This window comes from Petaurus breviceps, unplaced genomic scaffold (assembly GCF_028583685.1).
Source record: "Petaurus breviceps papuanus isolate PSGF00001 unplaced genomic scaffold, PetGlider_PUasm1.0 156, whole genome shotgun sequence".
In the NCBI taxonomy this organism is placed as follows: Eukaryota; Metazoa; Chordata; class Mammalia; order Diprotodontia; family Petauridae; genus Petaurus; species Petaurus breviceps.
Window position 1 is genome coordinate 6,483,822 of NW_027185720.1, and position 11,945 is coordinate 6,495,766.

Consider the following 11,945-nt stretch of genomic DNA (forward strand, 5'->3'; position numbering starts at 1 on the left):
GGGGAAGGGTCTGGGGCTGCACGGGAGGGCACGCAGCATCCGCGGACCCCAGCGAGCCCCGGGAGGGGAGCGGGCACTGATTAGGCTCCTGCTGGATGCCCGGCACCCGAGCGCGTGCTGCGGCCTATGCCCCTTTACAGGCGAGGAGCCTGAGGCGGGCGGTGTCCGGGGGTCTTCCCGGCCCGGCCTTACCCGGTGCCCCAGCGAGGCCAAGGTCGCACGGATGGGGGAGGGGGAGGCGGACCCCTCCCGGACTCCTCCCGGACTCCCAGAACGCAGCTCTGCCGCTGTGTTTCGCTGACGAGAGCCGAGGAGGGAGGGAGGGAGGGAGGGGGCAGGAAGCGCTGGAGGAGGGAGGGTGCTCCAGGCGGGGGTCACAGCCAGGGGAAGTGCCTGGAGTCTGGAAATGTAGGCCGTGCCGTGGGATCGCAGCTCAGGGTGACTGTAAACCTGAACTCCGGGTCTTCCTTGTTTTAGAAAATGTATCAGTTTTTATTTCCAACGTTCCCATCCCTAGGACGCTGAGTCCCTAGTTCCCCCTCCCCCAGCCCAGGCGCTACCTGTACATTGCTGGTGAACCTGTTTTCACATCAGTCTGGACGCCAAGCGGAGCCAGGACCCAGGGAGGGGACACGGCGCTCCCTGAACGCAGGACACTGTCCTCTGTGAAGGGGGTGGGGGCAGTTGTCCCCGGCCCCTTGTGCTCCAGAGTGGGGGAGGGGAATAAGCATTTATTAATCACCTACTAAGGTTGAGAATGAAAAACAAATTAAAAAACAAAACCAGCACCTACTACGTGCCAAGCCCTTCGCACATGGTGTGTCACTTGAGCCTCACAAACGGCCCTGCAGAGCGGGTGCTGCTAGTTTCCCATTTTATGGACTGAGGCAAACAGGGTGAGGTGACTCGTCCAAGGTCACAAGGCTGGCGTGTCTGAGGCTGGATTTGCACTCAGGTCTTGCTCCACTCTGACCCTGGCTCTTAGCAGTGTCTCCGATCTCCCCTGTCTCACAGGTTTCCTCTCTGAACTGAAGCTCTCCGTGCCCTGGGGCTACATTGCTGCCAAGGCCTGGGGCTCCCTGCAGGGGCCCCCAGTGCTCTGCCTCCACGGGTGGCTAGACAACGCCAACTCCTTTGACAGACTCATCCCGCTCCTACCTCAAAGTGGGGCTGGGCTTCAGGGGGCGGCAGGGAAGGGGGGGGGGGGGCAGCTGGAGAGGCCCAGAGGCTCTGAGCGCTGACCCCGTGCCCCTCTCCCGCAGCCTTCTACTATGTGGCCATGGACTTTGGGGGCCACGGCCTCTCCTCCCATCATCACCCCGGTTTCCCATATTACCAACAGAACTTTGTGATGGAGGTGTGCCGAGTAGTGACAGGTAAAAGGAGGGAGAATGGGGGCAGGGGTGCAGCTTTGGGAAGCCCACCTTTCCCCAAGTGCCTGACAGGGCCTCCACCCCTGGGGAAACAAAAAAGGGGGGGGGGTGCGAGGGAGAGAGGAATCCCTGGAAGGCAGAGACTAAAGGGGTCCTCCATCAAAGACGTTTTTAAAAACAAGGGTGCCGACCCTCAGCCCAGGTACAGAGTGGCTGTGGGAACCAAGGCCAGGAGATCCCTTCCCACTCTGGGCCTCCATCCCTATAAGGTAAAAGGAGGCAGCAGGAGCAGCCATGCCCAAGATCCCTCTCACAGTGAACAAGTGATGGCTCCTGCACTGCCCCTCCCTCAGCTGGAGAGGAGGTGCTATGGCCAGGAAGGTTGCTGGCCCTTTGACCCCCGCTCCACCTGAGGGAGGGCCCTTGAACCCAAATACTGCCTCCCTTTGCCATGCAGGGGAGACCTGAGCAGTAATGTCAGTCACCTGTTACCTGGTGGGGCAGGGGATGGGGGGTGGGAGCCTGGCTAGGAGATGACACTGATATGTGTGTGTGTGTGTGTGTGTGTGTGTGTGTGTGTGTGTTTCCAGACCTGAAATGGAAGCGCTTTTCCCTCATAGGCCACAGCTTTGGTGAGTACCAGAGGCCATGGAGCCAGGTCCCAAGTGGGACAATGGGTAGGAGGAAGAGAAGGGGATTGGGGGGGCAGCTGGGTTCTGCCCTTGTTGCGCATGGTCCTGCAACCTTCACAGGACAAACAGGCGGCATCTACAGTCAGACCACTTGGCAGAGCCCCGGTCAGGAAAATGACCTCCAGTGTCTGGGCATACATATGGTGCCAGGAAATGGGGATCTCTCTGTGTCTCTGGGGAGCTCCTAGGCTGATGGGGGCCAGGGCCAGTGAGGGCACAGCAGTCCCCATCTTCCTAGACCTGGCAAACTGTGGGCTCTGATGCCATGAGGGCAGGATGTGTACCCATGCTTCCTGGGCACTGGGTCCTGGGAGGGAGAGGCCAACTGGGTAGGGGAAGTCACAGGCTCTCCTTTTCTGTCCTGCAGGTGGCATCATTGGTGGCATAGTAAGTCTCTGTCCCCCCTCCAGCCAGGCTGTGATCTGAGTGGGGGAGAGGAGGAGTGACAGCTTGGAAAGAGAGCCCACATCCTGAGCCAGAACCCTGGGCAACCCAGGGCAGGGGCTGGGCAACACTGAGCCAGAGGGGACCCCTGGGGATTAGCCGACCTGTGAGAGCAGGGTGGGAGGCGTCACAAGCAGCTGGCCTCCCCTTGCCCCATTGGCTGCCTAATAATAGCCAAGCCCTTAAGCCCATCCCTGCAGAAGCCAAGGAGGTCAGGAGCCTCTGAAAGAGGCCCTTGGTCTAAGTCGCCCTGTGGCAGAGATGGGCATGATGCCCAGCCTCCCAGGCTGCACTGCCTATGATCTCCAGTCGCCACAACCTTCCTGGGAGGGGGGCAGTATCATCCCCATGGAGGCTTCTAGGAAGGGATTTGCCAGGGGCCCCATCCTTGGACTTGAACCTGCTGAGGCAGAAGGCCATGCCAGAGCTAGTACTCAAAGCCAGTGCTGCCTGGAAGGACTTATGGAACCTTCTGGAGCCACAGTCACTAAACATTTATTCAGCACTGTGCTAAGTGCTGGGGATACAAGCTCATGGGGAAAAAAAGGTCCCTGCCCTCAAGGTGCTTCCAGTCTAACTGGTGACAGCTCACGGAAGGCCGGCTCTGGAAGGCCTTGGGAATGGGGGGGGGGTGGGAGACGCCTGGAGTTTCCTTCCTCATCCCCAGAGGGAGAGAAGCACTCCCCTGGTCTTTCTTTCCCCTTCCTCCTCTTCCTCCCCAGTTTTCCTACACCTTCCCTGAGATGGTGGATAAGCTGATCCTGCTGGACAGCTCTCCCTTCCTCCTGGACTCTCAGGTGAGGCTCTCATGGAGGGTGGGAGGAGGTGGGAGGAGGGGTGTGACTCAGAGGACCCCACCCCTCAGCCTGGGGGCCTTTCTGCTCCCCCTGATGGGCCCCCCGGCCCCAGGAGATCTGACCCTGATTCCAGAGACCTCTCCTTCTCACTGAAGCTGTAGCAATGGCCCTGGAGGGGGAGGCCAAGGACAAGCAGTCCCCCTTCACAGGTATAAGGTTTACCTAGGTAAAACAGAAGGGTAGAAAGTGCCTAGCCGAGGTGTGCCACTCCTGGACCAATCTGACTCTTCTAGTCTGGTGAGATCAATAGATATCTTTCCCATTTTACAGATGAGATAACAGTCCAGGGCCACACCCTGGAAATCTCCACTTCTAGTCTGGGCATCGGCTCCGCCTGCTGGACCACACCACCTCTCTGGGCTGACATCTTTTCCCTTTGGGAGGAGAGAGGGTGGCAACCACCCTCAAAGGATTGAGAGCCGGCAGAGCTCTGTGGAACTGCCTCAGAGAAGTAAAGGGGCATTCACGCAAGTGGTCAGTGCAGGGCCAGAATAGGAGCCCACAGCGGCTGTCTCAAGTATTTGTCCCCCGACCCAGTTTGGCCAGAATTTGTTACGCTCCTACAAGGAGTCAAGGGTAGACTGTTAGAGGAGACAGGGGGCAGGGTGCCGGTGCCCTTTATCACCCTTGCAAGCGCAGCCTGGCATCTGAGGAATGCCTGTCTGGTCAGCTCGGTTCTGGTTAGTGGGGGGTGGGGAGACAGGAAGGGCAGCAGAAGGGGAGAGGCCAGGGTTTCTCTCAACTTGACTGGGTCCTGGCTGGCAGGGTTACTTCTCATGTTTCTCAGGGGAAGGACAACTCATCCCTTCCCACCAGGCAGCATTTTGGCGGCTGGCCGCTGTGGCCTTTGGCCTGGAGTCCAGCCTGCCCCTGCCCAGGGCTCCGTTGCCAGGGCTGCTAGGGTTGGGGAGTCTGATGGACCATCCCAGCCCCTGGCTATGGGAATGAGCGCAAGCCTGTGAAGGGCAGGCTGGCCAGGAGCAGGGAAGGCTGAGGCGGGCTCGAGCTCGCCCGTGCCCTCACACCTGCCCGCACCCATCTGCACCCTCCAGGAGATCCACAACCTGCTGACTTACCAACGGCGCAGAATTGAGCACGTGTTTCAGGTGGAAGCCAAGCAGCACAAACCTGGCAAGGCTGTCAGCCCCGAGGAGATGCTGCAGAGGTAGGGAGAGGGGGTGGGGTCCTGGGACTGGGGATGGGAGGAGGTGGGGTCCTGGGGTTGGGGATGGGAGGAGGTGGGGTCCTGGGGCTGAGGGTGGGATGGGGTCCTGGAACTTAACAGGGGGAGGGATGCGGGAGTTGGGGTCCTGAGGCTGGGAGGGAAGGAGGGGGCGGGGTCCTGGGAAGTGGGGTAGGGAGGGGAGGTTTCTGGGGCTGAGCTGCCGAGACACTAGCGTCCCTGAAAGCTGCAGGGTCCTTGGGGAAGGGGAAGAGAGGCTTCCCTTCAGTCTTTTCTCTTTTGAAAAGCCAGTGTCCTAAGCCGTCCCCGCCCCCACTCCCCCAGATCCTGACACACTCGGGCACTCCTGCCGGGCTGGGCTTGTTTTCTCTCCATTTCTCTGGATTTTCGAGTCAGTCAATCATTCAGCAAATACTTTGTGCTAAGCACTGTTTCCCCACCTGTGGGACACACACAGTCATACACCCACTGTCCCACATTGTCACACACATGTGATTTCACCTGTTTGTCCGCTGAGGCAGGTGTCCCCTCGTCAGTTACTAGGATCACAGCATCAGTTTTCTTCATTTCTGGACGCTGTGGTCAATAGTGTTTGTCTCCTTTTCTCCCAGAAATGCCTCCTTCCCCCCCCCCTTAATGTGTTCACGATACAATGCCTTTCCCCCTTCCCCCCAATTTCCCCAATGCTTCCTTTGCCTTCCCCAGCTTTTTAAAGAACAACCCACAGGTGGGTGAGGAGTGTGGAAAGCTCTTGCTGGAGAGAGGAACCACCAAGGTGCCAGAAGGTCAGAGAGCCCCCTTGCTGGCCACAACCCAGGCAGGAAGTGCAGGGTGGGGGCATCTGTGGAATCCAAACTTGCTCCAAAAAGGGTATGGCCACACTTGAGTCTTCTGTCCCCAGAAGCTTGTGAAGAGGGGAATGAGGAATGAGCAAATGAGGTTCATTTCAGATGCTTCCCAGCTGTGTGACCTTGGCCAAGTCCTTTCCCAGAACCCTGCCTCGGTTTCCTTCTCTGTAAAATGGGGCTTATGGGTCCATCTGGAGTCTGTACCAGCTGCCAAGTTGGCCACCCAGATGGCCTCCAAATAGGAGAATCTGGAAGCCCTCATTCCTGGGGAGTCACATGGCAGTCACACAGAAGCCTTGTTAGACTCAAATGAACTAATAATGTCCAGAAACTGCCCCCAAAGCCATGTGTTTGGGAACTGCCAAGAATGGACATTCTCGGCTCCTCCCACTAAGGCGCTGTCTTTGTTCTGGACTCTTTAGGTTTGGTGATGAACAGAGACCGGAGGCTGGGCCTGGTGAGTTCTCATCTTCCCTTTCTCCTGAAACCAAAAACTGTTCCCAATGAGGAAAGTCCATGGGGGGGTGGGGGGGAAGGGTGTTAGGGAACACGAAGAGAAAGACCTAAAAAGACCCGAAACCAAACCAATCCCTGCTCTGAAGGAGTCTCCTAGAGGGAAGCCTGTCCAGTACAGGTAAAGGCTGTTGTCCAGTCATATCCGACTCTCTGTGACCCTATTTGGGCTTTTCTTGGCAGAAACACTGCAGTGGTTTGCCATTGCATTCTCCAGCTCATTTTACAGATGAGGAAACTGGGGCAGGCAGGGTGAAGTGACTTGCCCAGGGTCGCACAGATAGGAAGTGTCTGAGGCTGAATTTGAACTCAGGTCCTCCTGACCCTCTTCCTCATGTAGGAGGCTGTGTTTAAACAGAGATTCCAAGAAAAGTGAGTAGGGGTCAGGCCTGTGTCAGGAACGAGAAATGGCCAGCAGCTGTTTGGCTGTGGCAGTTTGTGAGGGCTTGCCACACACAGTCTGCTGGAGCTGAGGTGTGTGGGCCGTTACATGCATGTTGGATCCTGGAGTTAATAGGGAGCCATGGGAATTGAATGTGACATGGCCACATGGGCCTTAGGGGCTGGTGCCCTCCCCCCATGCACTGACAGCACCTCACGAGAAGGCAGGAATGACCTTTTCTGGGTCTCTGTATCCCCACACAGTAGGTGCTTAATAAATGCCTATCGAACACTGGGTCAGGGGCGACCTGAGGACGGCCGACCAGGGCGGTAGCTAGGAAAGCGGAGGGAAAGGATCGGCTTTGATGAAGGTTGTGGTGGTGATGAGGGATGGCTCCCTCTAGGTTCAGCAGGAATTCTGATCTTATCTAAGACCAGAAAACCTGCAATAGCGCCTGGAAAGAATTCAAGGCCTCAGGCTGAATTGGAGTGAGAGTTGTAGAAGTTTATTGTTATGATTCATGAGTCCTTTAGGGCACCAGCGAGTGAGAGGGGTACAGGCTTTTACCTTTAAAGGGTAGGGCTGCCATTGTCAGGGCTGACCGGATGGGAGGGACCTCAGTGCATAGACAAAGGTTAGGGCTGACCCAGAGGAACTTGTGACTTTAGTGCATAGATCGTTTAGATGAGATTTGGGCCAGACCAGAGGAGACCTGAGGCAAGAACAAAGGAGTATTTGGGCCAGACCGGAGGAGACCTGAGGCAAGAACAAAGGAGTCACAAGGTGTTGCCTAGGCCAAGTGAGGTCAGGTGGAAGGGGCAGAGCCCGAGGCTGGGAAAGGGATTTCACAGATTACAATTATACAAACTGCAGTTACAACTGCAGACTGGTTTTACAAACTGGTTCCACAAATTGACCTATATCCCAGGCACCCCATCAGTGGGAGGAGCTATGAGACCATGGAGCTGACTGGCTCTTTGGATTGAGGGAGAACATCTGGGGGGCTGGAAGGATGAGTGTGCCCTCGATAGCAACAGAAAAACTGAGAAGAGGGGACGGTTTGGGCCCAGGCCCATGACTGACCCTGAAGGAGAAGAGGGAGGGAAATCCAAGACTTCTCCCTGCCCCCGCCCCAGGACGGACGATTCTTGAGGGCAGGAACGCTTTTCGCTTTCCTCTTGGTATCTCAGATGGCACATAGTAGGTGTTAAATGCTTCAATCAGGGGCAGCTGGGTAGACCTGAGTTCAAATCTGTCCTCAGACACTTACTAGCTCCAAGACCCTGGGCAAATCACAACTCAGATTGCCTCTAAAAATAAAAACAAATGCTTGAATTCGGAGCTTAATTGTGTAGTACCAACCACAAGGATGCAGAAGGCTGGAGATGGGGGAGGTCAGGAATCAAAGAGTGATGAGGGAAGGCCACGGGGAGGTTTATAGGGCAGAGTAATGTCCAGGATGAAGTGGAGAAATCCAGTGGGGCCAAATGCCCAAGGACGTCCTGGGCAGGTATCCAGGCCTCCTAGATTGGCAACGCACTGAGCCAAGCGAGAGATTTCAGAAGCAGCAACTGGCATGGAGGACTGACCAAGAATGGCAAATCTAGGCTGGCCACAGCATTCTTTTTCTTTCTAAGGCAATCAGGGTTAAGTGACTTGCCTAGAGTCACACAGCTAATACGCATCTGAGGCCAGATTTGAACTCTGTCAGTCCTCTGTCCCTTGTGCCCCTTGACCACTGGTTTTCTAGCCTGGAGGTCAGGAAGAACAAGGGTACGACCAACAGAAATGGGAAAGTGAGAGCAGGGAGCTGGTGGGGGTGTGTGAGGGTTATGGCGATACTGGGTTTGAGCTGACAAAGGAATGAATGAATGCGCATTTAAGCCCCTGAGCTCTGGCCAGACCCACTTCTCCCTACCATCTCCCCCCTTTGGGGGGAGGGAGTTTGTGTTCTCTTTGGCCCTCCATCCCTTAGTACACAGTAAGTGCCTAACAAATGCAAGGAGCTCCCGTACAGCAGCAGGGCAGATGGAAAGGCCCCATGGCCAGCCCGGGACTGGACAAGCTTCCTTATTCCAGGAATGACGGGGAGGCAGGGGCAGGACCAGCAGCTTCAGCCCTCAGGCCTCCCAGGCACTTCCTAGGGGCCCCCAAGGTGGCAGGGACCTCCTGACATTTTCCACATGGTTCAATATTCCCGGCCCCCCTTTCTAATAGCTCCATTCCCCTCGTGGGGGAAAGATCAGGAAAAGCAGGCCACCTCCCCTCTCTGGGCCTCAGTTTCCCCATCTATGAAAAGGGAGGCCTCAGACTGGATGACCTCTGCCCCTAGGAGTCTGGCCTTCTCAACCTCCAAATCCCAAGTCTCTCTTCCTTTCCCATTCACTCTTATCCCATCTGCTGCCACCAGGTCTGGCCACACCCTTAAGGATTCAGGCCTAGACTGCTCCCTCCCCCCCAGCCAAAAAATAAACAGCTTTATTCAAAGGACCGTTTGAATTGAGAATTGAGTCCAAGGGCAGATGGGAGACCGGACCTAGGCAGGCAGGGAGGGGAGGAACTTCTTCCAAAGAATCTGGAAGCTGTGGGCCCCTTAGTCTGCTCCTGGCCTGGCCTGGCCATCTCATGGCCCAAGGCACAGACAGTGCTTTGTAAACGTATGGCATATGTTGAGATGAGGCTGGTGGCTTTTGAGATCACCAAGCCTTGAATGCCAGGCACCGAACTCTGGCCTGGACCTGCCCCAGCCCCTTGAAAAGGAGAGCATCCGCTCTACTGGGACCCCCCCAACCAGACAGTCTCCAGGCCTCCAACAGGCCTGGGCAGCCCACACTAATAAGTGTGGAGAGAGTGGCTGCCATCTGCCCACAGGGAGGGTGTGTCCACTCTCCCAAGGTCAAGGGGCCCGGTGAAAAGAGCTGCAGGTGTGGACCCCTGAGCCACCAGGGGCTTCATCCCTCCCTTATAAAATACCAATTCTAAATGTAACAAACCCTCTGACCTGTGGGGTGCAGAAGGGCCAAGACCCCCCCCCATGATTGTGAGCGCCCTGCCCCCCCCCCACATGGGAACAGCCCCATCTTGGGGCTGGGGGGGAAGAGCTCGATGAGCCAGAGCCTGGGGTGGTCCTGCCCTGCCCAGGGCCAGCTGTCCACTAGCTGGTGACCTTGGATGAGTCACATGCTTGGGCTAGACCTGGAAGGGACCACGGAGACAGCCCCTACCCAAATCATCTCTTTCATCCTTATGACTACCGGAGGCAGGCACTGATACTCTCCCCATTTTACAGATGGGGAGACTGAGGCAAATAGGGGCCACATGACAAGGGAGTACTTTTTTGAGGCTGAATTTGAACTTGGGTCTTCCTGACCATGTACTAGCCACCTTCATTATCTATCCCCCTACATTTCCCACAGGATACTGAACCTGGGTTGGGTTACATCTCCAGGGAGTGGCCATCAGGATTCAAACCCGGCACTCCAGCCTCTATCAGGCTTAGGCCACAGAGGGGTCCCTGCCCCCAAGGGTCCTGGGGCTGGGAAGCTTCTCTGCTTTCTTCTCTTCCCTGTTGGGGAAGCCCAGGAGGTAGGAGGTGGGAGTCAAGGAGATCTGTGCTTGAATCCTGCCTCAGGCACTTTACCTAGACTTACTCTCAGGTGTCAGGAAACCTCTGCCTGCCTCAATTCCTGAACTGTAAAACAGGACAAACTGCGTGTCCCCCCCCCCCAAGTTGTGAGGACCCAGGAAGTGCCTGGCAAACCTCTATGCCTGGTGTAGATGCTTCCTGTCTTAGGGTCCAACCCAAAGACACATCCCAGCCTCCAGGGGTATCCAGGAGGGTCTGCACTCAGGCCTCCGCTGTTTGCCCCACCCCAGCCAGAGAATCACATCGAGTTCATCAGCAAGGAGAGCCTGAACTATTTCTGCAAGAAAATCCAGGCCAGAATCCTCATGGTGAAGTAAGTGTGACCAGCCCCTCCCTGGGGCCCAGGGGGCAGGGAGGCTGAGTCCATGGACACCCTCATGGATGGGCTGGCCCTGGGCATCCTAGGTATGCGGGTGGAGACCCCAGCCTCCAGGCCAGCCTGGGCCCTCCCTGTGCAGAAAGTCCCCCCCCCCCACCAGCGGACCCAGCCATCTCTCTTCTCACAGGGCCACTGAAGGCTTCAATTACTACCGCCAAGTCCAAGAGGGCCCAGTCCAAGAGGCCCAAATATATCAATCGATGCAGGGCATCCTGAAGGTTTTAAAGTCCATCTGCAAGGAGGTGAGATGGCCTAGCACGGGTGGCAGGGGGAGGTGGGGCCTTCCGGGCAGGGGATGGCACTCAGCAGGCATCTGTCTCCAGCGCTACCACTACGTGGAGATCCCCGGCAGTCACTACGTGCACATGCAGGAGCCCCAGCGCGTGGCCAGAATCGTGGGCCCCTTCCTGGAGAACAGCAGGGACATCCAGGCCCACCTGTAGCCTGGGGCCTCGGCCTCCACAGGGACACCTGGCACAGCCTGACAAATAAAACTTCACTCCTTGCACCACTGGCGTCCTGGGTGGGTCTGGGGGCTCCGGCCCTTGCCGACGGACCATGCATGCAACTGGGTAGAAGGGCTGTCTGTCCTTTATTTTGCTCACTGCTCTCCCGGTCCTCGCGGGGCCTGGCCCCTGAGTCAGTAGGGCCGGAACTTGCGCTGGGCCCGCAGCAGGGCAATTCTCTGCTTGTCCTCCTCGAACTTCTTCCGCAGCCGGGCCAGGTCTGGGGTGGAGGCAGGAAGAGGGAGGTCAGGGCTGGCCCGGGGCGGCCCTCGGCTGCCCCCCACCCATCGGCCCAGCCCCACTCACGCTCCCTCTGGGTCTCCCGGTGCTGCCAGGCGTAGAAATTGAGCAGCTCCTTGCGGGCCTTCTTGCGCTTCTCCTTCTCCAGCAGGCGCAGGCTGGCGGCCTCGGCGCGGGGCAGGCCGGGCTGCCGGCCTCGGCGGGTCACCTTCACCCAGCCCTCCTCATCCGGGACGCCCTCCTCGGCCTCTGCCTTGGCATCTTCCTGCAGGACGCCCCACGTTAGCGCCGCGGCGGGATGTCCGGCCCCCCCCCCCCCCCCCCCCCCCCCCCCTCCCCGGGGGCCGCCCCCCCCCCCCGCCCGGGGCCCCGGGGGGCCCCCGCCCCCCCCCCCCCAGCGCGCCGGTCAGCAGCCGCACCGCTGCCATCTTCTTGTCGTAATCTGCCATGAACTTGTCCACCTCCTGCCGCAGGGCCTCGGGGTCCACCAGGGAGTCCGCGTAGTCAGCCGCCCACTCTGGGAAGGGGGCCACAGTGAGGGACAAAAGCAGCGCCAGGCCCCCCCCCCCCCCCCGGGTCCCCGCTGCCCCCCTCCCGCACCCCTCCACACTGACTCTCGATGCCAGTCTTCACCGGGTGGCTCTGGGCCGAGATGACCAGAGGCCCCCGCAGGGCCGTGGCCTTGGGCACCGCAGCAGAGGTCCTGAACACCACGTAGGCCACCTGGAAGCCCTGGGGGTGGAACGGGACAGCTGTGAGGGCACTCCGGGGGCTCTGGCTGGGCCCCCACCCGTGGGGCTGCGGGCAACGTGACCGGCCCCCTACAGAGTGCTGACGCCGGGGGCAGGCGGGGCGTACACGGAGGTCCCAGGAGGCGGGGCG

The 11,945-nt window shown here is 58.4% G+C and overlaps 2 protein-coding genes across 3 annotated transcripts in view; one reads left to right on the forward strand and one right to left on the reverse strand.

Annotated features, from left to right (window-relative positions):
- Positions 1–95: 95 nt before the first annotated feature.
- On the forward strand, positions 96–10,825 carry SERHL2 (serine hydrolase like 2). The gene is made up of 12 exons (XM_069082160.1): positions 96–195; positions 1,015–1,164; positions 1,263–1,376; positions 1,964–2,005; positions 2,433–2,452; positions 3,232–3,306; positions 4,419–4,531; positions 5,255–5,334; positions 5,820–5,854; positions 10,169–10,251; positions 10,445–10,559; positions 10,641–10,825. The coding sequence occupies exons 1-12, from the start codon at positions 96–98 to the stop codon at positions 10,758–10,760; spliced, it is 1,047 nt and encodes a 348-aa protein (XP_068938261.1). The 3' UTR covers positions 10,761–10,825.
- Positions 10,826–10,890: 65 nt separating this feature from the next.
- RRP7A (ribosomal RNA processing 7 homolog A) overlaps positions 10,891–11,945 on the reverse strand; it is a 2,357-nt gene continuing 1,302 nt past the window's right edge. The window contains exons 4-7 of one of the 2 annotated variants that reach the window (XM_069081964.1): positions 11,678–11,744; positions 11,483–11,580; positions 11,130–11,328; positions 10,891–11,043 (exon numbers count right to left, since the gene is read on the reverse strand). In XM_069081964.1, the coding sequence (XP_068938065.1) occupies positions 10,958–11,043; positions 11,130–11,328; positions 11,483–11,580; positions 11,678–11,744 (450 nt within the window). In that variant the 3' untranslated portion in view covers positions 10,891–10,957. Of the gene's footprint in view, positions 11,044–11,129; positions 11,329–11,482; positions 11,581–11,677; positions 11,787–11,945 lie in introns of both variants that reach the window. The other variant, XM_069081963.1, reaches the window with a different exon arrangement.